Source organism: Dermochelys coriacea, chromosome 2 (assembly GCF_009764565.3).
Source record: "Dermochelys coriacea isolate rDerCor1 chromosome 2, rDerCor1.pri.v4, whole genome shotgun sequence".
Lineage (NCBI taxonomy): Eukaryota > Metazoa > Chordata > Testudines > Dermochelyidae > Dermochelys > Dermochelys coriacea.
Window position 1 is genome coordinate 101,762,297 of NC_050069.1, and position 27,952 is coordinate 101,790,248.

Consider the following 27,952-nt stretch of genomic DNA (forward strand, 5'->3'; position numbering starts at 1 on the left):
GGCCCCACTCCACCCCCTGCTCTGCCCTGTGGCCCTGCCCCAATCAGCCTCTTCCCCTGAGGGCCCTCCCCCCCCACTCACAGGAGCCAGTGGCCTGCATGTGGGCGAGGGGGAGGGGGCAGAGAGGAGGGAGCAGTGGGAAGGTGGGAGGGGCAAAGAGGAGCGAGCAGCGCGGGGAGGAGAGGAGCAAGTGGTTAGCAGGGCCTTGGGGGGGGGGGAAGAGGCCAGGTGGGGATGGGGCCTCAGAGCAGAGCTGTGGGGGAAGGTCCAGGCACCGGAGCCCCTCTGAGTGTGGACACAGCACCATTGTAAACCCGATACTGATCTGATGACTTTTAGGTGGCTTAATAAGTAAAGTAAGTCCATTTCCCTGAGAGCAGATGTTCTCAGCCACAGAAATCACTCCCACTATTGTCACTAATGTGTATGTTTGCCCTTGAGTCCTGCAAGTTGTTCCACACAGAGTCCTGCACCTGTGCAGAGCCCCACTGACTTCCCTGGATCTCTGCATGAACAAGGGGTCCACCTGCATGGAACAATTCGCAGGACTGAGGCATTTGTTGATAATTTCGACAGAGGCCAAAGACTGAATGGTTACGAAGACCCCGAGAAACAGACCCTCCAGGTCAGGTTGAGATACAGTTAAAGGCACCCTGGGGAATTTTTCAGCAGGGCCACCCATTTTAAAAAAAAACAACCCTATGGTTTCTAAATTAATCTAATGGGCTTTGGTTGTTGTTTTTTAACTGATCTGTGATTTGCGATCACTTGGGGTTGACAATGCCGGGGCCCTGTCCAATAGCCATGGAAGACTCCATGGAGGAATGTGCTCAGCAGGGGACAAGCTGAACCCTTTCCTCATTAATTTACATTCTCCTCCTTCCCCTTCTCCAGGATCCCCGTGTCCCTGGCTGTGGCTTCCGCTGGAAGGAGCCACCAGAGGAGTCACTAGAGAGCCGCAGCCCCAGTCCAGCTCCCTCCTTTCCCCCTGAACCTGCCGCCCTCTGTGAACCCCGTCGCCCTGCCCCACCCGGGAGATAACCACGCCCCCTTCCTTTCTGACGCGTTCCTGGTGCTTCTTGCCTCTGCGCCGCGGTGCGAAGCGAGACGCTGATTGGGGCTCGCGGCGTTCCAAAGGGGCGGGCTCACGGGGGGATTTAAACTGCAGCTGGCCGCAAGGTTCGGAACGGCTCCTGTTTCGCTGAGATTGCCTAGTGCCACGTGGGGAGGCCGCTCCGGGTAAGTGGCAGCCCCCCGCCGGGGTGGAAGGGGGCTCCCCGTCTCTGCCTGGCAGTTGCGGGCTCCGCCCTAGCTCGGGGCTTTGGTGGTCACTTTGCACCCGGTCTGGCAAAGTTTGCTCATGCTCTGTTTCCCCATGATTCTCCGGGCGGCCAGACGGTGGGGAGGGGGGCATTCAAATCCCCCCTGGCGCTGCTGGGAGTAAGCCGCAGCAGCTGACAGGGAAGCCGTGTCACTCATGGCCGCGGCGCTGATTCTGTCCCGCGGCTGCCGGTCGCTGGTGCGTGGCGGCCTGCGGCCTCGCAGATGGAGACCTGCCCCGCTTCGCTTGGTGGTGAGTAGGGTGGGGACGGGTGTGTTGGGTGGCGATCCCCCCCCCCCGGCCAGGCTGCGCATGGCTCTGACGGCATCCCTCTCTGAGCTGCATGGGCCGTCAGCAGGTTCTTTGCTCTTCCCCCAAGTCAGCCTCCCTTGTTCTGAGAGCAGGGAGCGGACCCTTTAACCCGGCCTCCCAGCCCCAATCCGCGTCCGCGGACGGGGGCTCTCGATGTCGCTGGGGATACTGGCCACACTGGGACATGACGTGCCTGCCACTTCGTGCGGGGGCGGGGGCGCTGTCTCCTCCAACCTCTGCCTCTTAAATACCCAGACCCTGCCAGTGGTTAAACGGTCTGGTGAAGGAAACCTGGGGAACTCAATGTCCTGACCCACTATCTAGCCTTGGCCCTCATGCCCAGTTCTCTAGCCTGTGGCTTGCACTGACTGACCGTGGAAACTGGTAACCATATGATGCACCATGTCTGCATCTGTAACTTCAAGACACTTGCCCTTTCCTGCCTTTCATTTCAGGAAACTGGTCAATAGGGCAAAAAGAAAAGGAGTACTTGGGGCACCTTAGAGACTAACAAATTTATTAGAGCATAAGCTTTCGTGAGCTACAGCTCACTTCATCGGATGCATCCGCTGTAGCTCACGAAAGCTTATGCTCTAATAAATTTGTTAGTCTCTAAGGTGCCCCAAGTACTCCTTTTCTTTTTGCGAATACAGACTAACACGGCTGCCACTCTGAAACCGGTCAATAGGGTGTCATCTCTGCAGTGCATTATTTGTAGATCAAAGGGCAGTTTCCCCCATCTAAAGGAAAGAGGTGGTGGCATAAAATAGCAGAATATCTAATGACTTTGGCTGTCAGTAGGTCTAATGCTTCCAGCTAACCTAGAGCAGGTGCTATTAAATAGACCCCCCCACAAACAACTGCTGTCATCTGGTGCTCCATCCTGTGGGCTGAGAACACATTTTCCTACTTTTGCAGTCAAGCCACACTTCCTCTTATGAAAAGCATCACTTATGCAATGGTGTAATCTCAGTGGTTGTGCAAAAAGAGATCTGAGCAATTAGTGACAGTACTTCATAGTATTTAGCTGGTTCCTTTGTAATACTTATCAATAACTCTAATATTCTAGCCATGTCTTCTTTGACTAGCCAATCCCCTTTGGAATCTGGGGGTCAGGAGACTTAAGGTCCTTCCAGAATATAGACATGAGTCTTTCAGTACTGACCCACAAGGCTAGCATGATCAAGTACTACTTTTAAGTGTGGTTTAAAACCAATTCTGGGGTGTGGGGGGTAGAGATCTACATTTTTACCAGCTGACTCAAACATGGTTCCCATGTAGACCATAATTCTGCCTAACTGAACACATAGTATCTTTCTATCCTCGACATTACCACTTACCCACTGGTGTTGCTATGGGAACCACAGCTCAGAACCTCTATTATTGTGTAGATCTTCTAGCCTTTTTAAAGTTCAACCATGGAGCACTGACATCACTTCCTGCATTTAATTCCCTTTTTAAAGGGGAAAAAACACAAGTGAATAATCATAGGACCTTGAGAGGTCATGTAGTTCAGTCCCCTGCACTCATGGCAGGATTAAGTATTATCCAGACCGTTCCTGACAGGTGTTTGTCCAACCTGATCTTAATCTGCAATGATGGAAATTCCACAACCTCCCTGGATTATAATAGTAGATTACACATAGTAGATTCACTGACTACACCTGGAGATGATGGCTGTTGCTATCACAGGCTTGGCTTGTTGGCTTTTCTGGAATATCTGATGGGCTAAATTGATTTGATCCTGATTTGAACAAGAGTTAGATGGCATTCCTTCCTCTGGATCCAGGCTGAATCAGTTTCTGGCTATTTGGGCAAGAATGCTGAACGAGATGGAAAATATGTGGTCACTAGAGAACTTGTAGCGTGTGTTGGGGGTTTTTTTTTTTTTTTTTTTTTTTTTTTTGAAGAGTCCAGGCCCTGACCAAATTCAGTCATAGGTACTGAAAATCCCAGATTCCCCCTCAAAACTCAGTGACTTTAGTTAAGTTTCACATTTTACCACAGTGTCTTAAGTGTTAACTGTCTAACTATACTTAATGAGTGCTTGGATGAAAGGCATTACAGGGTATGTCTATACTGCCTGCCGAATTGGCAGGCAGCAATCGATCCAGTGGGGGTCGATTATTGCGTCTAGTCTAGACATGATACATCGACATTCCCCCCCCCCCCCAAGCGCTCTCCTGTTGACTTCTGTGCTCTACCACTGTGAGAGGCGCAAGCCAAATCAACGGGGGAACGGCAGCAGTCGACTTACCACAGTGAAGACACCGCTGTGAGTGATGCTCAGATGAAAGGCATTAGGGTTTGAATATGTAAATGTCTTTCTGCAGTTCCATGCCTCAGTGTGTTCCCATTCTAGTGAGGAAAGAATGTTCCACAATATGCAGTTATGAAGCAGTTCGTTTTTGGTGGTTTTTGGTCTGTCCCCCAAACTTGGGGCTTGGCTACACTTGCGAGTTACAGCACAATAAAGGAGCCCTGGGCGCACTAGCTCACTATACGTGCCTTGCCAGCGTGGACGAGGAGCGCTCTGACTCTGGCTACAGCGCTGCTGGTACTCCACCTCGGCAAGTGGCATAATATTTTCCGCTCCCCTGCTGCACCAGTGTGAACGAGGTGTTGCATTACTGCGCTCTGATCAGCCTCTGGAAACATCCCATAATCCCCTTAAGTCAAGTGGCCACTCTTGTTATTGTTTTTGAAACACTGCAGGAATGCAGATATGCTCTTTAAAAGCTCTGTTTCTGACAGCTGGCTGCTTAGCTGCTCCAAGAGAAAGCAAGCCGTGTGTGTGTGTGTGTGTGTGTGAGTGAGAGGGGCAGCTGCGGGGTCTGCTGCTGTCTGAACTTACAAGACACCATGCTCTCAGCCCCCCAAAAACCCACTCTCCCCCCCCCACGTACACACAACACCTTACCTGTCACACTCCACCCCCCCCCCCGCATTTGACAAGCATGTTGCAGTCACTTGTATGCTGGGATAGCTGCCCATAGTGCATCACTTCCAATGCCGCTACAAGTGCCACAAAATGTGGCCATGCCAGTATGCTTGAAGGTGTCAGTGTGGACAGACTGCAGCGCTTTCCCTACTGCGCTCTCCGAAGGCTGGTTTAACTCAAAGCGTTCTACATCTGCAAGGGTAGCCATGCCCTTAGATGGCTTAACTGTAGAGTCCTGTGCAGATATAAAATTTGTATCTGCATCTGACCCACAAACATGGTCCATGAATAGATATCTGCAGATTTGCAGGGCTCTACTTAACTGATTTATTCTCCTTGAGGTTGAAAGCATCAGCATCCTTAAACTGAAGTTATCTGACTTACTGGAATACACCTCTTCAGTAAAGTGCCGTGCTGTCACCATCTCTCATTGCTGAACAGAATGCTATCAATAGTTCCATAAACGTTCAGCTTTGTGTGTGGAGGGGGGAAAGGCTGAAGAGACTCCATAAAACTTCTGCTGAAAAGGGCCTGCCAAAGAGTGTTTTGTTAGGGTAATTAGCATAGTGACTGTGACACTCCAATACAAGTTTTTCTTGCTGTTTACTTTTTTTGCACAAGCAGAAAATACCAATTTCTACCATGTAGATGCTTACTGTGGACTCAAATTTTTTTGTCCTAGAGACTGCATCTGATGCTGGCACACTTTGGCATTAAATATTTGGAAATAAATGCAATCCCATGAAGTATTTGTAAAGCTTATTTTTATTGCAGGGGAAAAAAGCTAGAAATTTCTGGTTAAGTCTCTTATCTGAAATGGCTTTCATTTTTTGGGTCAGATCCTCTAATACTGCACCAGAGTTTACTCTTTGTACAGAAGAGGTATTTATTTGGTGGGTTGAATGAGATCATTTTGAATATACTGTTTTGAAATCTAACTACTGAGAAAGTGCTGATTATCCCCATGGTAGGGCAGAGGTGAACAAAATTCCTTTAAAAGACTAAAGATTCTCTTCTTCCTCTTCCCCTAACCTCACACAACTTGGTCAAGCATAAAACTCAAGGCTGATGTCACATGGTATCATCTGGCTACACACTGACTTCTTCCTAAGTAGCATGGTGAGATCCGTCAGTCTCTGCAGACTGCTTTTGAGTAACTGAGGGCAGGCCTTACCATGAGGCAAACTGAGGCAGCCGCCTCAGGTGCCAGACTGTGGGAGGGCGCCACTAGGACCCAGAGTATAGAAAATTGTGTCTGCTGCTGGTGCATATGTATTCTCTCTGCTCTAGATGCACAGAGATGCTGTGCTGGAGGAAGGCGGGCGCAAGAGACATAACTGGCAGGCAGGAGAAAAGGTGAGAGGGAATAACAAAGCAGCTCGAGCTGCAGGGAGAGAGAGGAGAAGGAGCCTCTTGTGTACCTCTCTAGCATCCCCAGGAGCCTGGACTGATTAACACCAGCTTCTCCAGGAGCTTCCTGTTTCCTATTGCTTTCCTGAACCCACTTAAGGAGAACAAGCAGTCAACTGAAGTATAGGAGCCAGTTAGGCCCTTAAGACACTGATATCTTCCCTCACTCAGGTCCTGCTACCAGCCTGCTTATTTGTCCCCTTCAATTGAGTGTGAGCCACTATAGCTGACATGGAACAGCAGTCATGAGTGAAAGAAGAAAATGCCCCTCTGGGGCAGCATTCAGAAAAAGAAAGCTTTTCTAACTAGGCAGGAAGGAGCTCTCCTGAGATACATAGACACAAATGTTCACGGTGAGCCTTCTGGCCCCAGTGAGGATGTGAATGGTGAGGAGATGCCTGATCTTCCAGTTAGTCAGAGTGCAGGTGACCTGGGAGCTACTGCAGCATCCATCTCAAATGGATGTAACCATGCACATTCCTGAAGAAAAATGTAGATCGGAGAAGAGGTGTGGTGGAGGCACAAGAAGCAGCTGCTGCTGAGTTTAGTTCTTTAACTCTAGATGATCCAGGACTGTGGACCCACTTGAACAGTAGCCTGAGGGACTTCCTTGTACTGCATGGGCCACAGCAAGTGAAAAACTTCATGTTCCCCAAAGACAATGAAAATAGAAGTTTCCATCCAGCACATTACTGGCATAAAATACCCCATGGTGACAAAGTGGAGAGGCCATGGCTTATGTACTCAAAAACCCAGAATGCTGCATACTGTTGTTGTTGCAAACTCTTCCAGTCTAATGTTCCAGCCAGATTCTACAGGGTTCTACAGGAACAAAGGACTAGAAAAATCTGGAATGCCATGAGAAGGCAGCAAATCACCAGAGAGCATTTCATAGGTGGAAAGAGCTTGAGATGAGACTAAAGGTTAAAGGCCACCATAGATGATCAGCATCAAGAGAAGATTGCATCAGAGTCTCTTTACTGGCCAAATCTTCTGAAAGGGCTCATTGCTGTTGTGAGACTGCTTGCTACCCAAAACCTAGCACTGCGTGGCACTTCAGATCATCTGTATGTGCCAAACAATGGAAACTTCCTTAAAATTGTGGAGCTGATGGCCGAGTTTGAAGCTGTACTCCAGGAGCATCTAAGAAGAGTCACCACCCAAAAAATGTATACACACCAGTACCTTGGAAAAACAATTCAAAATGAGATCATAGTTACTGGCAACAAAAGTCAAACAGAATATTGTGGCAGATCTGAAGTCAGCAAGATAGTACTCTGTTATTCTGGACTGCACACCTGACATCAGCCATACAGAACAAATGGCTTTAATGGTGCATTCTGTAATAACAACAGAACCTAGTGAAAATGTCCCTGCAATGGTGACTTGGAGAGCATTTTCTAGAATTTATTGACATTGATACTGCCAGAGCTGGTATGATAAATGTGTTTCTTAAAAAGCTGGAAGATATGGGAATTGCGATAACTGACATGAGAGGTCAGGGCTACAATAATGGTGCCAACGTGAGAGGAAAGAACAGAGAAGTGCAGACACAGATCCAAGAATTAAACCCTTGAGGTGTTTGGTTGGTTTGTGGTGTGTTTGTATGGGGGGGATTTGGTCCCATGAAGTTCTCATTCATTGAACTTGGTGATCAGTGATGCAGCATCAGTTTCTAGTGAGGATGCTGAATTTTTTTAATGTAATTCAAAGCATCTATTTTTTTTCTGTGCATAAATTCTTTAATAGCCAATTTTGAAGCAATGTGTAGGAATATCCTCTCTGACACTGAAACTGAGTGCCACACGATGTGAAAGTCAAGTGGAGGCGATAAAGCCTATCAAACACCAGATTGGGAAGATAGATGATGCCGTAGTTGCCATTATGGAGGATAATGCTATGACCGGAACTGTTCGTGAGAGAACAGTGGCAGAGGGAAATGGAATCACCAGAAACATGCATAACTTCAAATTTCTGTGACACTTAGTGTTGTGGTATGATTTACTGTTTTAAATAAATGTAAGCAAGAGACTCCAAGGTGTTGACCATGATGTATCTGGAGCAATGGAACAACTGGACAAAGCAAAGTCATACCTACGGTCTTAGTGGTCAGATGCGGGATTTCAAAATGCTCTGAAGAGTACACAGAAGTTGGCAGAAGAACTTCACACTGAAGCTATCTTCCCACCCATTCAAGAATACAAGAGTCGCCGAAGAAGACTATGCTTTGATTACAAGGCATGGGATAATCCCATACGAGACCCCAAACAACAATTCAAAGTTGAATTCTTTAACCAGGTGCTAGATTGTGCAATACAGTCAGTTGAACGTTTTATGCAGCTCAAGAAACACAGCAGTATATTTGGGATGTTGTATGATATTCCAAAACTCCTCACTATACCTGAAGAAGACCTACATCAGCAATGCAGGGCATTAGAGACAGTATTGAAACATATGCGTGATATTGATGCGAGTGATTTGGGTGATGAACTCAACGCCCTTTCAAGATGCATTTCAACAGTATCAACTCCAAAGGCTGTTCTGGAATATGTGCACAAATAAGATGCCACCCTCTTTCCAAATGCTCTTGTTGCTCTGCTACAGGAAGTATTAGAATAGCGCAGTTGCCAGTGGAGAATGCTGCTTCTCCAAGCTGAAGCTGAGACATCTACGCTCCACAATGACACAGGAGAGGCTGGTCAGCCTTCCAACCGTCTCAGTAGAGTATGAGCTGGCCCAGACTGGACTTTCAGGAAGCAGTTCAAATCTTTGCAACCAAGAAGGCCCAGAAAGAACCACTTTGATTATTCAAACAGATTAAAAATGCCAGTGTGTACTATGCAGTCAAGAAAAGTTACATTTACTGTTCAGGCGTTTGAAAGTTAAATGTTAACATTTTTGAGCAACGTATTTTAAGTTCTCCTTTATTGGAGTAGGTGGTAGAGCAGTACCATGAGAGGAGTAGAACAGGAAGAAGGCAAATTGAGACCTTTCAAAGTTTTGGCCCAAGCAAGGGGACATGGGGGGTGTCGTTTGATCTCCCTGCCTCAGGTGCCAAAATGTTGTGGGCTGGCTATGTCAGTGATTCCACAGATAGTAGCAAATAACTATTTTTTCCAGAGTAGGCGCTCTAGAATTTCAAAACATAATAAAACTAACTGTCCTGAATGTTTCTTATTCCTTAACTCTCTTGCAAGCAGTGGAAAGGATACCCACTCCTAAATACAGGTGTTCTAGTAGTTTGCAGGAGTACAAGAAGGGGCAAGAGTTGGTGTAGTGTAAATGGTAACACAGTATTTGCTATCTAGGTGCTGTCTTGCATTTAAACTTGCAATATGTTAAGTTCCTTGTTTAATTCTCGAAAATACAACTTTGGAAAGAGTACCCAATGCAGAATAAACAGAATACTATGAAAGAATACTTCGGATTAAAATTGCAACTCAAGCTATACTTCCAGTACAGTATATTTTACATATTGTAATGGAATTGCTGTCCCTTTACAAAAAGGTATACATTTAAAGTTTTTTTAAAAACAACCAAGATACATAATCTTGGTAGAATAAGTTGGCTTTAAATTGATAACTGCTCAAAATCAATTGCATACATTCATTCTGCTGAAATAATTTAAATTACACTTCCATAGTATTTGGTTTCTAATGTTGTCACTGCTTTTTTGTTTAAGAATTCATTTAATCTGCTTCCATTCAGCTGCACTTTCCTGTCATGTGGTCTCTGGACTGACACAGCAAGTTGCCCTCCTATATTCTCAGACTCCCAGGACTTGACTAGTTTGCTGTGTTGCAGTTTCAAAGGAGGGTGGAGCTCTAGTGTTAGACTTTAAAGAGGAAGTTGGTTTCTCTGAACTGCTTTACCAGCTTGGCTGTATCACACTTAAGGCTCTAGATACTGAACTATTTCTCTGTCCTCTTAGAGTTTTCAACAACTTCATTCTTATCAGAAAATGTCTGTCCTTGAAAGACTTTTTCAGCACATTGATGAACACCAGGATCTCTATGTTCAGGTAAGAATTCTTCCACACAGCTATTAAATCACTGGGATACCAATAGAACCAAAGGATACAAATCACCAAGCTGACTTTAATCAGTCTCATCTGTTGACATGCTTTTCAATTTCATACAAATTTATTTGTCCTGTATTACAATAGAACTAAGTAGTTTGAGTGGCATGTAACTGGTGGTTGGAGAGATTGTAAACAGCATAATTTTAAATATAATTGTATGCTACCCTATTATAGTAAAATGTCTAAGCGTCTAGTGAACAAGTAGGAGAATTTTATACTAAAACCAATAATTTTTCAAAGCGAGTCATAAATTGCAATGGAATTTCACAACAGATCTAAAAGGTAAATGCTCTTACAATGGAGAAAATGGACAACTCGCCGTGAACAAGACCTAGAGGGAGTTGGTGTCAGAGCCAGGATTAGGATTTAGTAGTTCCTAGATTCTAGTCCTGTGGTGCTGACCATCTTTCTTACTTCAGTAAATGTGGAGAAACTGGAAATATCGCTGTATTACCAAACATTCCGTTAGCTAATGCCTTTGACATGTGTCTGATCGCTCTGGGAATATCTGGACAGTAGAAAATAGGCTGCATGCTAGATCTTCACACGTTACTAAATGAGGATCGTATTGCAATTCTCTTATCTAAAACTCTGGAGGGACTTAACTGAAATATAGTGCTTAAATGTTGTAGAGCTCTTGTGTCTATAAGAATATAGGAGTAATCGGCACAGGTGCCCAAGATTGTATTCCTTGGCCCTCTGCTGGTAAGGCGAAGGACTAATATCTTTCAGAAAACTATAGCTGGCACTAGATGGTGGAAATAAAGCACCACTGGTAGAAAGACCTTGTATAGACTTGAGGTATGGCATGTTTGTTATAGTGCATTTACACCCTAGTATTAAGTCAGGAAAGAATGAACGCTTTCTTCCTCTTGCGACTGTATGTGATTGGGGGGTGGGGTGTTCTCCAAAAGCCAGCTCTACGGGAAGCTTTTCCAATTTTAGCAGCCATCATATATTACTGACCCTCTCTTAAAACAGAAGGCCAGAGTCAGCAAAGGGTTAATATCAGGGTTTTGGGAGGTTTTTTTGCACATTAGAAATACATTAAAGTGTCTTTCATCAGCTACTCTGAACAATCTGGATTGCACACACATGCTGTAAACCCACTCAAACCTTTTTCCCCCTATAAATAGCGGCTGGCCCAATGGGTGGCAATCCAGAGTGTGTCGGCATGGCCAGAGAAGAGGGATGAAATCAAACGAATGATGGAAGTTGCTGCCAAGGACATCGAGCGGCTGGGTGGCACAACTCAACTGATGAATATTGGCACCCAAAAGGTATGAAGAGATGCTCACCTAGTTGCTACCCCTTTACTAGAAAATAATTCTCAAGCAGAATACTTGCATCCTGCATGCCAGTTAGTTGCTTTGTCAGGAATCTAACTATAGGCTTCAACCTATATGTGGGTGACCAGCAGTTGCCCAAATGGGAGCAGGCTTATATTTCTCCTACTCCCCAGTCTGAAGCCTCTTGTTGACACTAACTTGCTCAGCTGCTGAGAACTAGTCCACTTCAGATCCAAGACCTGATCCCTGAATTAGGTATGGTGGGAATCTGTGCTACAACTTTAAATGTTCCAGGAGCTGGGATTTTCTCTGAAGGACTGTAGTAACAAGAGTCTGGGATATATTGGGAACAACTGAATGTGAAGAGTCACAGTACAAGCAATATATTACAACATGTGTGACCACACAACTTAAATCCAGGCCAGCAGCTCTTAAATGTTGGCTTTCAGACACACTGCTGCTCCCATAAGTGACTAGAAGATGCTATTCTGACAGATTCTCTCACTAACTGGATCTTCTGGGTTTAAAATCCTTGTTCCTCTTCCCTCGGAACCTTTAATTTAGAATATGCTATATCTAGTCCAGGCAGGGCTGGACACTGCTAAAGCAACACTGACCATATTTCTCATATTAAACTGGTAAACTGCAGTTACCAGGAAAACGGCACAGCCAAGTGTGTGCATATTTTCCCTTATACTTACAATGCACATGACTTCTGTGGTAAAAGTTAAAAATACTTTGGCCTGTAACTAAATTATGCCTAGGTTTTTGGAACTGCACAGACCATTCCAACATAACAGTGGCTGCTTTGGTCACGCATAGTCTCTCTTAGAAATTGCTCTTCCTCATACATTAGTCTAAAGAATGATCCCTACCCTATTTTCTTTTTATCTAGATTAAAATCTAGTTCCTTAATCTTGAAGGGAATGTAAAGCTTGCTCCAGATAATGAGGTGACTAATCAAAAGTTAAATATTTGTTAATGGAGGCCTTCCAAACATAAAGATCCCTGAAAGAACATGATGCTATAAATTTATTTCTCTAAATAGCACCATCCCTAGCCTCATTTATACTTATTACACATAAGCAGTACCAAAAACAACTGAAGGAATAGGATTTGGCTTCAGAGGTCTCCTGTTGCTTAATTCCAGCCAAATGAAGGATATGGTGACGCTCTACTGAAAGTGAAGCATCCATCCTGAATTTCTTGATGTGATGCAAAGCAATTATTTTAAACTTCTGGCCCCACAAAAAACCTGCTCACCTGAGGAGTTTACTGAATGTTAAATTGACTGACTGGAATTTCATCCAGTGAATAGAAAACTTCAGCAAAGAACTGAATACAGTAGCCTGAAGTGTATTTGAACACTTTTTTTTTTATTTTAAGACCGCCTCAAAGTGTGTGTGTGTGTGTGTGTGTGTGTGTGTGTTCCTATAAATATTTAATCTCCATATTTGATGTTGTACAGTAAACACATGGCATGTTGCCTAACTCTTCAACAAATAACTTACTGTGTTCTTAGGCTCAGCCTCTGCTACATGTACAGCCATGGTTTTGTAACTGGTTTGTGATGCAGTTTACCTGGCTAAACTGGTCCTACTTTGAATTGTAGCCACATGATCGTTTTGATGGTATTAACTTCACTGTCCACTGTAGCTTAGACCACTTCAGTGTTTTGCCACTTGCACGTGGCTTGTAAAATCACTGATTCTCTCTCACCTGCACAGTGCTGGAGTGCTTAGTTTGTCAAAAACTTGCGGGGAAAGAGTCAGTCAAAACTACTCAAAACATAAATTGTTTTTAACATACCAAGTGTGCATGCTTTGGTATTTAATTACTATACAAAGCCAAATTATGGATCTAAAAACTGTGCTTCTAAGTACTTTATCCTCTCATCATCTATTAAAATGCATCCTATGCTAAAATTCCTCTTATTTCTAGCTCCCTGATGGGTCAGAGATCCCACTACCTCCAATTATTCTCGGCAAACTTGGCTCAGATCCACAAAAGAAAACTGTGTGTGTTTATGGGCATCTGGATGTCCAACCTGCAGCCCAGGACGATGGCTGGGACAGTGAACCCTTCACCTTGGTAGAAAGAGATGGTAAGCGCTATAGGCTTCCTGGGAAGAGTCCAAACAAGAGTTCTCAAACTGGGACGATCTCTCCTGTGGGGAGAATGGAGAATGAAAGCGCTTGCAGCACTAATTTTCAAACCTTCCTCTAAAAGTGTTAAGAAGCCCTGCCCTTGAAGTAAGGGGAAAATGTGAACCCTCAAATTTCCAAGTTAGACACGTTTCCTTCCCTCTGACAGTCCAAGTAGTGCTTGCACGTTTTCCCTCATACCCACAGTGAAATGGTAGTGTTGAATTTGCCATCAGTTTCCATGGTAACTCACTGGTCATAAGCAGTTGTTCACTAGGGCTGAATTCTTGTGCTGTCAAAACTAGCAGGCCAGAGCAAGGCAAGTAGCTCTGCATCACCTTTGACCCTGGGATTCTGGCCTGCAGCAGGCTCCAAAACCACTCCTGGCAGAACTTAAACAGTCCCCTATGCCATGGTTACAGCACCTTCCCTGGGCTGCTCTGTGCCTTGCAGCACAAGCCAGAATGGCCATTCTGGCATCTGCTTCGGCTTAGCTAGGTGGGGTTTGGCCACTGCACTAGGTGGCTTCACAGCACACTGCAAGCTGTCTTGTACAAAACCTGTGGCCAGGGCAATTTTTCTCCCTGGACAGACTAGCATCAAAGGGCTATAGGGAAGAGGCTCTCGCACCTCTTTTGTGAGCAGGAGTAGTTGCCAAGATCTCACCCACAGCCACCAATAGTAAAGCGTGCTGAAAATACTTTCTCCCTCTTTCCTGATTCTTTAACGCCTGCCCTGCTATGATGGTCCCTCTCCATGTTTTCAGCAGATCACAGGCTATTTTTATGGTCCTGAGATTCAAAGGTTGTATGACTAAAAATCTATTGGAAAGATAGGCCGCATTAGTTTAAATTGATCTTGATGCATATGCATCAAAGCTAACAAAATCAGTGCCTTGCAAACAGGCTACTTAAGCCTCTTATCGCTTTTTGATAATCACTTGGTGTTAGCCAGCTTCATGTGCTGGAGTAACTTGGAGATAACCTTGATCGTGTATAGTAAAAGTCTGTCTAAATCATTGCTGGTAGTTAGAGCAAAGGACTGCATGCAGCGTGTCCCTGTTTTTGGCCCCACTGTGCCACTGGAGCAGCACAAAGGGGGTAGTAAAGCTGCATAACAAGGGCTGATGGTTCCTCTAGTATAATGAAAGCTGAGGCTTGCTGGAACTGGTTCTGCCCTACCCCACCTTGCCAGTGCTGTTACGTAGGGGGCATAGCCAGAGCTCTGCTGCAATCGGGCAATCCTCCCAGTGTAACGTGTCTGGGAGTCCTGAGGCTGCTCTGTTCTGGTTCCTGAACCAGCCCAGGCTGGCCTTAGGTTTGTAAGAATGGAAGATGCATAAAGGCAGCATATAGACACCTTTACTCTTGGGTCTTATGCTGAGCACAACTAGACTCCAGTACTTAGAGGTCCCTATTCATTTAAAACTTCTTGGCTCGAGTGAACTGTATTAACAACCTTCAGATCTTCTAAATATTTCAATGAAGCAAAAACAGTGTAAAACTTTGCCTTTCTACTATTATCTTTCTCTCTCTAAATATAGGTATGTGTTGTCTCTTCAGAAATGTGCTAGGCTAAAGAATCATTTTAATAAAATAGCACAGGGGTGGGCAAACTTTTTGGCCCAAAGGCCACATCAGGGTGCAAAACTGTATGGAGGGCTGGGTAGGGAAAGCTGTGACTCCACAAACAGCCTGGCCTCTGCCCCCTGACCATATCTACACCCCCACTGCCTGGCAGGCCCCCCAGGACCCTTGACCCATTCAACTCCTTCTCCCCCCCACTCCTTGTTCCCTGACCATGCCCTCTTCCCCCAAACTTCTGCCCATCCAACTGCCCCCTGACCCCCAGGACCTCCTGCCTCTTATCCAGCCCCTCACCCCCCCCCCCACCACCACCACCCACTTACTATGCCACTCAGAGCGGCAGGATAAGCTTATTGGAAAGCCTGGGAGGTGGGCAGGTGCAAACCACGCTGGCCGCTCGGTGGCATAACTACAGGGGAGGGGGGGCAGCGGGAGCTGGGTCTAGCATCCCTGGCTGGGAGCTCAGGGGCCAGACAGGACAGTCCCACAGGCCATAGTTTGCCCACCTCTGCCCAAAAGGTTCTTTTCTGTTTTTTCCCAATGCCAGTTGTTGGCTTTTCTGTTGAAAGTGCTAAATGAACAATTTTCCTCACAACCTCAGCTGAGCCTTGATGAACCTTGGACTCTGCTGAAGCCAGCAGCCTCATCCTTTCCATTCTGGTGTGGGATGGGGGCATACAACTACCCATCTGGCTACAGGAGGAGGGACAGGAGAGTAAGGGCTTCTCAAGGACCCATCCACAGCAACCAAACTATACTCCCCACTTACAATCTTATTAATGGCCCAATCTTGATATAAACCAGTTTGGTCTCGTGTAATAGACAGAACCAAGTGCTGTTTTAGCTCCATTCCTGACCTGTGCCACAGCCCTGACCTGTCTCCTACAACCTACACAGGCTCTAGACCCCCTTGTTCTTACACCTGCTAACGCCCAGGCTTCTGCTTGCTCTATCTTTCAAACTGGTTCTCCCCCTCTTCCCCCCCCCCCCCCCCCCCCCCCCAAGAAAGTGTGGTGAAAGTCCGCGACCAGTGCCCTGCCAGGAGGGAATGCAGCTTTCACAGCAGCGAGGACAGGGGTGGGTAAACATTTTGGCCCAAGGGCCGCATCAGCCAGGTAGGGAGGCTGTGCCTCCCCAAAGAGCCTGGATCCCCCTGCCCCCCTCAAAACCCCCAACCCATCCAACGTTCCTTGTCCCCTGACTGCCCCGACCCCTATTCACACTCCCGCCCTCAGAGAGGGACTGCCCCTTTGCCCCATCCAACTGCTCCCTGCCCCCCCAGGACCCTTTGTCCCAAATCCAACCCCCCTTTACCATGCTGCTCAGAGCAGCAAAGCCCTGCCACCTGGCCAGAGCCAGCCATGCAGCCGCACTGCCCGGCAGGAGCAGCAGTCAGAGTGCTGGCGTTGCGTCACACTGAGACTGCAGGGGAGGGTCCGGGGGGCTAATATCCCTGGCCAGGAGCTCGGGGGCTAGGCAGGATGGTCTCGTGGGCCGGAGTTTGACCACCTCTGAAATAGCACCAAATGCTTGATGATTAGACTTCTAAATGTACAAGGTTGAGACTTCAAATGCTGTAGTTGCTCTTGCTGTCAGTCTCAGTGTTCAATTTATACAATCATATCAGAGATTGGAAGTTGAACTATGTAGGAAAGCACTAATTATGAAATATATTTCTGAACTATACCACTAAAATTTTGCTAACAAAATAAATGTATACACCTAGTATATTTATATTCCTTGGTATGAGGGTGAACCTGGTCTACAAAATACCTCTTTAAACATTTAATGGTTTTAAAAAGCAGTACCCTACAGAATACCCATATTTCTGAATATGTTTGTGGAGGAGGGGAAGGAATTCTATGCCAAGTTGCAGGTTTTTTTGTTTTGTTTTTTTTTAAGCTCGGAAGGGATCATTAAAGTATCTATTTTGACCTCCTGTATATCCCAGGTCATAGGATTTCTCTCCCAGTTACTAGGCCCTGTGTTGAACTCAATAACTTGTTAGACTAAAGCATATCTTCCAGAAAGGCATCCAGTCTAGATTTAATGACTTCAAGGAGAATCCACCCCTTCTCTTGGTAGCTTGTTCCAGTTGTTAATTATTCTCACTATATTTTAAAAACATGCCTTAATTCTCATTTGAATTTGTCTGGCATCAGCTTCCAGCCACCAGTTCTTATATCTTTCTCTAGTAGATCAGAGTCCTTTAGTACCTGGGATTTAGAATACTTTCCTGTTAGTACTAGTTTCATTGTCTGACAGTCTGTATTTGGCTATGGAAGAAATAGCAGGGAGTTGGCCCTAAAGTCAATTTAGAATTCTTGTGACTTGATCACTTAAATGTTCTCCAACCATGCTTTTCTTTTTCTCTCTCTCTGCTGAATTTTCATGAAAATGAGTTTTCAATCTTGTAAAGATTTGATTTCCCCCCCCCCCCCCCCCCCACTGGAAAACTTCAGTTTCTGTCAAATCTGATGCTAGGCCACAACTCTGAGCCTAAAGTGTCAAGTGACACTGGCAGAATCTGGAAGAATTTGAGGCAAAGCTGAAGACACACTAGTGCTAAGAATGTCTGTGAGCTGCATATTGCTAGCATATTAAGGTTTGCCTGTGTGGGTTACAGTATATCTGGGATGAGCTGTACGCACAAGACTTCATACTGACTTTCTTCTCCCTGTATCTGGTTGCTGTAGGAAAACTGTACGGGCGAGGGTCAACAGATGACAAAGGTCCAGTGCTTGCTTGGCTGAATGCCCTAGAAGCTTATCAACAAACTAAACAGGTATTGTACCTAGAATATATTCTGCTAAACTCAGCTTGTCGGTATAAGGCAGTTCAAAGGTTGTTCTAGCCACAGGTTAGTCAAAAGTCTAGTGAATTATACAGTAATGGTGTGGTATCAGTCTGAGATTAAATCAGTACTATCATTTTGTGTAGGTGGACATTCTAGTCTACTTGCTCAATTTAGTTCTAGCATAACTAGTTCATTGACAGGTCAGCTGAGCAGCAGTTAGGACACTTGTTACAGTCTTACTCCTTCAGTGTTTCTTATTAGCCAAACATGGAATGAGACAAATCGGGGGTGGGGGGAATGCTGAAACGTCTTGCAGGAGAATCAGTCAAGCCTAGCCAGGTCCACTAAGGGCTTTCTGTCAAAAGCTGCTCTGCTCTGATATTTTTTTTTTTTTTTTTTAACAAAATTTTGACTCTGAGGAGTAAAATTGACACTGCAATTTGAGGCTGGGAGAGGCAGATGAGTTGAGACTGCCACTGAATTTGCAACTAGGGGTGTATATACAACTACTCTTGTTGAAAGCTAATTTAATGCCAAAATCCTCTTCATAATTCTAACACAATGAATTACACAAAATGTAACTAAGATCATGGATGGGGAAGATCTCTCCAAGTACTGCCAAGATGGGATATGTTTCTGTGGGAAAGAATGGTAAGCATAAGTGCTGAAAAAGCAACTAGCTGTTAGAACAAGCACAAAAGGGACCACAGAAGTCGCAAGGGGGACAGAGGTGCCTGAATACAACAGTTAGGCACCACTGGCATTCCCAACCCCCTGCTTGGTTACCTATAGAGTCAAGCAGCAGCTAAAGTCCCAAGGCACATAAGTTTCCACCAACAAATTCACGAAGGTACATACATTTCAGCACCTGGGCTGGGCCAGTGCTGCCCAAGACCTGATACTGCCCAGCAGCTCACATGCCTGATACCCAAGCTCTGATAGGGATCACAGATTAGGCTGTCTTGCCTTTGGGACTTGATCCAGTGGGTACTCTCTGAGCACACCACACCCAGACAAAAGGATCAGGGGGTGCCCTTATCCCTCAGGCCAGGGCTCAGAGCTCTCCTCTAAGCTGTGTGAGACCCAGGGCTCAGATTCCACCTGAGGTGGATCAGGGACTTGAACCTCCCACATTCCAGAAGACCTCCTATCCACTGGACTATGGAGGAGTTGTGGGGCAGGCATCTCATTCTCTTCTGTTGGAGCTTGTTCCACTGTAAAATAAACACAAACTGGCCCAGTTTGTAAGTGACTCCATAGTGGCCAGGACTCTCTCCTGGGAGGTGGGAGACCTGAGTTCAAATCCCTGCTCCACATCAGGCAAAGTGAGGATTCAAACCCAATCTCCCACATCCTGGATGAGTACTCAACCACTGCGGCCTGCTGGTATCATCACCACTACCCCTTTGAAAAAGGACTGACCTGGTTTAGGCATCTCACTCGAGAGTGAATCCTGAGTAGAGGGAAGCACATACCGCAGAGCTAGTGCCATGGGCCTAACTCCCTTTGAGGAGCAGGGCTTAGGCCACACCTCTCTACTCAGCAGTTCTTACTGGCTAGCTTATTTGGCTTTCTGCACAGCATTCATGAATCCCCTTTGGCACATGCCTCTCCCTATGTATCCTTTGGGCAGCCTGGGTTTCTGTTTCAGGGTTGTGAATTCCACTAAGCAGGAGAGTGCCTAAAAGTTAGGTGCTGCAATGCTTGAGTCCCCCTTGTGAATCCCGCCCTAACAGTGAAAATATTCTTCAAATAGAACATAGCAAGTCTGGTCTGTCATCTTGGGAACTGTGTGCTCTGAGCTTTTGCTGATAATAAGGACTTTGCATCAGTAGAACTGCAAGCACTTAATAAAATTTACACTAGTGTTTCTGTTGTGGAACTAGAATGCCAGTATTCTATACTGTGCTTGTGATTAAAAAGTATACCTAACAAATCTGCATGAACTGGTATCTGAGCAATGTTGAATGTTTCCATGCTTGTTTCACTCCAAAGGAAATCCCAGTGAACATAAAGTTCTGTCTGGAAGGCATGGAGGAGTCTGGCTCTGAAGGCCTAGATGAACTGATTTTTGCTCAAAAAGACACTTTCTTCAAAGATGTGGACTATGTTTGCATCTCTGACAACTACTGGCTAGGCAAGAAGAAGCCCTGTATTACATATGGCCTCAGGGGAATCTGCTACTTTTTCATAGAGGTAAAGAAAGTCCTGAAGAATAAACCCTTCATTTCTGTATTTTAGTCATGTTGCTCACAAACTGAATTTCATCTTTGTTTAAAGAACTGTCACTCTTAATTCTTGGCATTAATATCCTTTGCTGATCTACACTTCTTTTTTTTTTTTTTTTTTTTTAAGATGAGCAATTATGTCTTCCAGTATAAAATAACTAGCTCTATTCCTGTATGCCCCAAGCATAGCACCCCTTACCCCCCAACTCCCCATGAACAACTGTCATACTTTGGGAGGAGGGTGTACCTCTAAAACTGTCGTACAGGATATTTTGCTGACATTAGCAATGATTCAAACATCCTAGTGCCAAGTTGTAGCATGGCTCTTTTAATCTAGGCAACTGACATCCTGTAAGTGAGCTAAGATGCCCATAGGTTGAACAACATGGCAAATGTTTTTGTAAGTACTGTAGACTTATGGCATTGAATCAGATGGTAAGGCCTTTGGAGTAGGAAATGTCCCAGGCTACACTTGTATAATTTCTGGCACAACATGGCCCCAGTCCTAGTGGAGTCCTCTTGCTGTTATTACACTCAAATAATAAACTGTCTCTTTGCTCCAGATGCTTGCAGTATAGCACTGTTACCTCTGTGTGTTTGCTGACTTTTACTAGTGGTATAGGCCATTGAGGGGTTATTAAAAAACACTGACGAAACTGTCTGTCTGATTACAAGCTTGTTTGCGTCAAACCAGGTGGAATGCAGTGACAAAGACCTTCACTCTGGAGTTTATGGCGGCTCAGTATATGAGGCCATGACTGATCTCATTGCTCTGATGGGTAAGAGAAACATATTTGCCTTTTTTCCTACAGCATCAATGTTGCCCAGTCCATGCTTGAGTAACTGTCCTACATATAATGCATAGTAAAGAAGCTCTTCAGTTAAAGTTAAAACTGTTAATTTACACTGTAAAGGGCTCCAATGTAAAACTTACTGGGCACTATTTGACTGACTTTTTTTAAAATTCTCCAACCCCACTGAAATGGTGGCTTTCCAGGAGGAAGAGGCAGGAGAAACTGCAGGCAAAATGCCCTAGACACTGGAATACCCATCTGAGCAAGGAGGAGTTTTGATTCTCCTCCTTCCCCCCCCCCCCCCCCCCCCATCAAGGCTTTTAGGGAAAGCTGAGGAAGATGTTGACTTGTGGTCCCGGAGCTCACACTTGTCCATAAATGGCTGCTTCCCTGCCAGCCATCTTATAAAATATAATCTACAACTCTCCATGGAAGAACCTGATTTCAAACACAGCCTGACAAAGAGAGGTTTATAATTCAAGGAAATGCAGGTCTTGAATATACCTATTGCATGAGTCACTTCACAACTAGAGCTGACCTGAAGAATTGCCAAGTATCCCTTAATTGGGTTGTACAGTTTGTAGCTACCCTATTTATGATGTATAGAGAAGGCTTTCAGTGAGTTAACTAGTCCTCGGGAGTAGCCTCTAACCTGTGTCTCTAGAACTTCATTTCTTCCTTTCTGTCTCCTGACAAAGGAAGTCTTTAAAGAAAGCAAGATTTCAGATGACATGGGTTTCAGTTTTTAATAGTAACATGGAAGCAACACTCTGAAGAGTGCTACTTAAGTCTGGTTTCAGACTCTGAACTTGCAGGCTTTTCTTTTGCAGGCTCTCTTCTGGATAAGAGGGGGGAAATCCTCATTCCTGGCATTAATGAAGCAGTGGTGCCACTCACTGATGAGGAGCTGGAGTTGTATCAGAAGATTGACTTTGACCTGAAGGAATATGCAAAAGATGTGGGAGCAATGAAACTACTGCATGACACAAAGGTATAGTGCCTCTTTCTTTCCTTTTCTGTCCCCACCTCAAAAATTCCTTTCTGCTGTACAAATTCAAGGTATTCTAGACTGAAACCTTCACTGCATCTGTGAGGGACACTTCAGTGCCAAATTCGTCTATTGAGGCAGCTGTAATTAGTTTTTTCCATAGGCAGAATATCTTGACTTCTGCACAAAAAAAGCTCCTGCTGCTACATGCTAGTGTGCACTGCATTTGTAGTGAACTGGGGAAAGCTGGCTTCTGGTTTTGCTATAAAACCTATCCCAAAGGGTAGGTAGCATGTATTTCCCATGGAAGTGTCTCTTCCTATTGTATAAAATAGCTCATCCCACTGCAGGATTGTTACCTACAGTAACAGACAAGATCACCGTAGTACAAAAACACATCAGACTTTTCTAGTGTATGGCTTACACTAGTGTGGTGGGGTGTCTTTTTTTTTTTTTTTTTTTTTTTTTCTTTTTTTTTAAAAAGATGACATGAAACACCTGTCTTGATGTACCTTTATGTTAAGGTAATATTCAAAGTCTCTCTCTAGAAGAGCACTGATCTTGGCTAACTAGGTTAGTCTAGGCTCCTAAGTGTTTTTCCTTTACACATTCTTAGATCTAATGTCTCATAGCAGCAGTTTCGCTTCCCCCAAATCTCCTGTGTGAGAGATCCAATGAGAAGGCAATATGCATCCTTACTCCATTGAGCCTGGATAGAGATGGAAGGGTGTTGTAGATAAAATAATCACTCTTAAAAGGCGAATAAACATCCTATTTCTCTACCTATTAAATGTAGAGGAAACGCTAGTATCTCAGATGCAACTAATAAATGTTGGTATTCTTCCAATGCTGATTACTGTTAGCATGACTGCATAATCTGACAAAGTCCCATAGCTAGTTCTTAACATGTCACCAGACTCTCAAACTTTAGACACAAGCTTGCTAAGGCTGAACTACTCATACATAACATCCCCACAGGAATTGTGGGACCACTCCAAAACGCACAATTCCTGTACGTGCTGTTCATGTGTAGTAAGGTGCAAGCATATTACAGGTCTGCAAGTTGAACGTACACAGTTTCCTATGCCTATTTATCTCTGATCCTAAAAGGCAGAACATTGCTTTCTCAGCCTTGTATAATGCTTTCCCACAAATTTTGCATTCTGCACCCCCACCCCCAAAATAAAAAATCCTGGTCTCTGTCAAATACTGACAACAAAACTGACTTCCCAGGCTGACCCTATGCTTCACTGGCTGTTCTACACATCCCCAACTGTTTCCAGATTAGATATGAAGGAAGAATCAAATTCGTTGGCAAAGCTTTTCCTACTATCTGAGCATCTTAACCAAAAATTCATCTTTAAATTGCATTTACCTAGGATTTCTGACTGGCTAAGTGGCAGTCCCCATGTTGCGCATCATATGGAACTTATTGAGACGAGCTGTTACCCCACGACTGGGCAAACGTCTCCTTTTAAGACTGCTTTTATTAGGCCTAAACTGAATTTTCAGGGTAGGAATTAACTGACTCCCTCTTTTGGAGAGGACTAATTCAGATACTGTATATGGACAGCTTGTGCAAATTACTGCTTCAGTCGCTATCTGTGCTTGAACCAGACCTACGTGGTTTAATGCAGGTTGTCTTGCCTGCCTTGGTAACTACTTTCGGTCTTGAAATTATGGCTATAAGTAACTTCTAGATGGTAGTTCCCCTGTAATCTTAACTCTAATTTTTCCATTCTTCTGCAGAAAGATATCCTAATGCACAGGTGGAGATACCCATCCTTATCTCTCCATGGAATTGAAGGAGCCTTCTCTGCATCAGGAGCCAAGACTGTGATTCCAAGGAAAGTAACTGGCAAATTCTCAATCAGGCTAGTGCCAGATATGATTCCAGAAGATGTTGCCAAACAGGTAGGTATAAGTTGGGAATGGCTGAATCTTTGCTTTTGAAAAAAATTCCCAATTCCCAAGGGTGGAACCACGTTAAAACCCTGCAGCCACAGCAGTGTTCTGTCTTCTCTGCTATCCTTTACCTCCAAGACCTTTTATTTGGATCCAGCAGATGTAGGATGCATCTTGGCTCTGACACGACCATAAACTGAAGTTTTTGATGTGGTGTTGGTGTCTTAGTCCAGCTGTGATAAATAGTTTATAACTTAACAATAAATACCTAACTCCAGGGTGCATTATGCACTGCTTGAAAGCCTCACTTGCATAAATCTGATACCTAGTGGGTTGACATCCGCTGAAGGTGAATAACTTCTGGAGTTGGCTTAGTGAGCTTTCACTTTAAGGTTGGATCTTGCAGGGTGTGGCAACTTTCAGGATCAGACTTTCAATAGCTCAGCACCCAGAAACCCCCACTGAGAACCACCAAGCAAGTGGGTGCTGAGCTTTTCTGAAGATCTGACCATCGTATGAGGAGCTCCTTGAGGTAGGGGTTGTCTCTGTGCAGTACCTAGCACTGTGTAGGGTTCCAAGCTGATTTGGGGCTTCTGTGTGTTACTATAATTCTAATAGCAATCTAGCCAACTCTTAAACTAGCTAAGACTTCTTTTTGTTCTGGAAATTGGCCTCTTGCTAGTCTAGATTTGTGACATGTTAATTGACTTTTATAATTCTAACACTGCCCGCAAGGTGCTTCAAATACAGGAAGACACTGTCCCTGTTCGGTGTTTGTGTTACAATAACAGCCTCCAGGCAGACCTTTCCTGCTGCATTAGCTTCACTTGCAACCTGTCTATCTAGTAAGACAACCCAATAGGAACCTGTATGACACTTCTGAATGTGTTTTAATCCTAGACTTCTAATTGTTCAATCCTTTGATACCATAGGTTCAGGATTACCTCACCAAGAAGTTTGCTGAGCTGCAAAGTCCCAATAAGTTCAAAGTATACATGGGCCATGGTGGAAAACCGTGGGTGTCAGACTTCAATCATCCCCACTACATGGCTGGCAGAAGAGCAATGAGGACAGGTCAGTGGAATTAAAACTTGGGAATTTAAGTCTAGCCCATTCTGACACATCAAATGTTGATCTCACTAGTGCCAGCACTAAATGGTGGTATCAATGTAGCAGCAAGATGTCAGGACTGTACAGTATGGCTGGTAAGCAAGGAGCTATGCAGGTATAATACCAAGATGTACACAGTCATATTTGGTCAATACTAGGATGACAAGCCAAGATGCTGCAGCAAGTAGTGGTTCAATAGGAAGTGTTTTCCCTTAGCATCATACTAAAACAAGTCCATTACTCTGGCTTAATGTTTTTGTGCATTAAGCTCTAGAAGTTGGTATCAGGAAGCCAGTTCTACCTCTGGTTGCACCCATATAGGTCCTCCTGAGAGCAGCAAACATTTGCCACCAGTGGGTCAAATCTGCCCTTCAGAGTTCTTTAGGATCCCTAAAGATGGCAGGTGATCTAGTAAGGAAACATGCTGGGGAAGATGCAATAACTCAGGAAAACTGACACAAACTATTTTTTAGTCTTTGGAGTTGAGCCAGACTTGACAAGAGAGGGAGGAAGCATTCCTGTCACTCTGACCTTCCAAGAGGCAACAGGCAAAAATGTAATGCTGCTTCCTGTTGGAGCTGCAGATGATGGTGCCCATTCTCAAAATGAGAAACTGAACAGGTAAGGGACACAGTGGTGTCTGGACAAACTGGGTGAAATTTTTTGACCAAAAATGCAAATTTGCAAAGTGCAAAATGCACTTCAGTTTTTCACTTTGTGTTTTTCCTTCAATTTTATTAGAAAACAAATACCCCCAAATCAAAATGTTTCAGGTTGAACAAAACATTTCATTAGTTTGGTCAAGTGTACTTTTTGGAATTGCACCTATACCAAAAAAAGCAGCTATTTGCACAGCTCTACTTGTTACTGTACCAGCTGGGGGCCATTGTACAAGCCTTGAAATGCACCAGTACCTACCTGTGGTGCTGGTTGCAATTTTTTTTTTTTTTTTTTTCCCCCTCAAAGATTTATATTCCTCCTCCTTTTTGTAGAAGAGCTATGACTGGCTATGTACCTCTGTACTAAATGCTCACTGCATATAGTCGCTTTCAATTCTACAGTCTTGCTAGCTTCCTCTTCAGGTAACTTCTCTCACACACTGTTGATCTGGAAGCTCTTGATGCAGGCACACAGGCAGAATGATGTCAGTGGGCACTCGCAAGAGACCAGATCAGACTAATGCACAGAACTCTTCTCCCCAGGTATAACTACATCCAGGGAGTGAAGCTGCTTGGCGCATACCTGTATGAGGTATCACAACTAAGGGACTGAGCTAAGGAGGTGAAAAATCCCAAACATGAAATCCATTTTGTGGTTCAGATTTCTGGAAATCCTGCTGAAAAAGCGAGCTTAGACTACCAAATACCTACAGCTTTACTGCTCCTCCCCCTCACTCCCCAGTGGTGTCTCCTCCCCCTCCCATTTTTCACCCACCAACACTGAAACTCCTGCAGTGGAAAAGCATCAGGCCCCCACTCTAGAAGTCTTGGAACACCCAGTAGCAAAATACTGCTTCCAGTGCACACTCCATTCCATTTCTTCAGCTACAGAAGGCATGAAGAGACCCTTTCTAAGGACTGTCTCCACTGACAAGTGGTTCTGAATCACTTCACATGTGCCCTTTCTGCTTCTTTGAATCCAGCCTATAGTTTGCCATAGGCACTCTTTCTCCTGGCTTGTTTAAAACTGAAGTGAGAACTAAACTCTCTCTTCCAACTTCATTAAACTAGCTAATCCACTAAAGAACTCAACATCTTGACCATCAGCAGTTGCTGAAGAAGGTTAATCTAGACTCCAAGGCAAGTCCTGGAAGCACTCAGTGACAGACTACAAAGGGTATACTGGAATTCCTGCAAGCTGTAATGGGGCCATCTCTACTGCCACGCTGATGAGGAGAGGGGTGGGATTGCTAATTTGTTGTATGTAGCTCTTGCTGTTCATGCTTGTTGCATCAAGGTCTGCAGACAAATCTGGATATAAAGCATGCAATGAAACTGGCATTTTTCTAAAGCTGGCTTTGTACTTATGTAAATTCTGCTAAATTAAAAAAAAAAAAAAGATGGCTGTTGGGTTTCTTTCAAATACCTTATCTGAGACTGTAAAGGTCTATTCTGGCTCCTGGACACCAGCTCACCACCATAAAGGCCATAAAAGAACTAAGTGGCTTTTTTGGTGCGAGAATATCCTAGTTAGAAGAAAAACAGGGAGGAGGGAGTGCAGCACTGAGTGCTATGGGTGATCATATCTGTTGCATAACGCCTTGGAAGCCCTGGGGAAGCTACTGTAGATGTGAGCATGATTCTAAACCATCTAAAAGTGAAATGAAGTATTAAATCTTACCTGCTTGCTGTGGAAATACTCATAATGCACTTCTGGTTGACCACATAGGAAAGCCTTCCACCTATTAATGAATTCTTATAGCCTACCTCTAGTTCTGGAAGTGTGTGGGGGGGAGAGCGGCCTTTTTTTAAATACTGGCTTGCCATTAGAATTCCTTCTTCTTTGCATGCAATGGTTCAATTTCTAGGTGTACTTTATTCCTGAACCATGCAAAAACATTCCAGATAAAATGCAGTTCCATCTCAACGCTCCACTCTCCTTGCCTTGACATTTCATCTTCTGGATGATGGACAAAGAGTTAACTACTTCTGTAACAATCAAAATATGACTTAAACCCCTCTGGGGCATGGAGAAAATGCCAGCCATGATGTAAAGCATAGGACCACATCCATGACTGTGGTAAGGACTAGTGCATGACATGCTAAAGAAAGTGAATGTGAGGTGGGAGGCTAAATGTCCTATTCAGCTAAATACATGTACCTCTCAATGGGGGATGTTGAGGAGAGGGTTGTGACATGTACAGTTGTGTACATGTCCTTGCTCAGGAAGGGTGTCTTGCAGTCTTCTACAGTACTCCAGGCATGAGACCACAATAGGAGAAACAGAGAAATGGTGGGACACTGCTGGCCTCGGTGGGGTGAGGACAAAGGATTAGGGCTAGAATTTTATATTGGGTGGGTGTTCATAGTGGGTTGTTTTGGTTTTT

General features: G+C 44.6%; 1 protein-coding gene across 2 annotated transcripts; it reads left to right on the top strand.

Moving 5' to 3' along the window:
• Positions 1-1,102: 1,102 nt before the first annotated feature.
• Positions 1,103-26,971, top strand: CNDP2 (carnosine dipeptidase 2). 2 transcript variants are annotated; one of them, XM_038392638.2, is made up of 12 exons: positions 1,103-1,239; positions 9,916-10,005; positions 11,202-11,345; positions 13,296-13,458; positions 17,781-17,869; positions 19,877-20,077; positions 20,804-20,888; positions 21,734-21,894; positions 23,641-23,805; positions 24,729-24,870; positions 25,380-25,527; positions 26,109-26,971. In XM_038392638.2, the coding sequence occupies exons 2-12, from the start codon at positions 9,946-9,948 to the stop codon at positions 26,176-26,178; spliced, it is 1,428 nt and encodes a 475-aa protein (XP_038248566.1). In that variant the 5' UTR covers positions 1,103-1,239; positions 9,916-9,945; the 3' UTR covers positions 26,179-26,971. The 2 variants fall into 2 exon arrangements, with proteins under 2 accessions (XP_038248566.1, XP_038248563.1); XM_038392635.2 differs by lacking the exon at positions 1,103-1,239 and adding an exon at positions 1,434-1,573.
• The last annotated feature ends 981 nt before the right edge of the window (positions 26,972-27,952 follow it).

Excerpts from the sequence above, each read along its gene's own strand:
- CNDP2 (XM_038392635.2), top strand. The coding sequence starts at position 1,478 with ATGGCCGCGGCGCTGATTCTGTCCCGCGGCTGCCGGTCGCTGGTGCGT. Across the intron at positions 17,870-19,876 it reads CTTATCAACAAACTAAACAG|GAAATCCCAGTGAACATAAA; the intron begins GTATTGTACCTA and ends TTCACTCCAAAG. Across the intron at positions 24,871-25,379 it reads CAGAAGAGCAATGAGGACAG|TCTTTGGAGTTGAGCCAGAC; the intron begins GTCAGTGGAATT and ends ACTATTTTTTAG.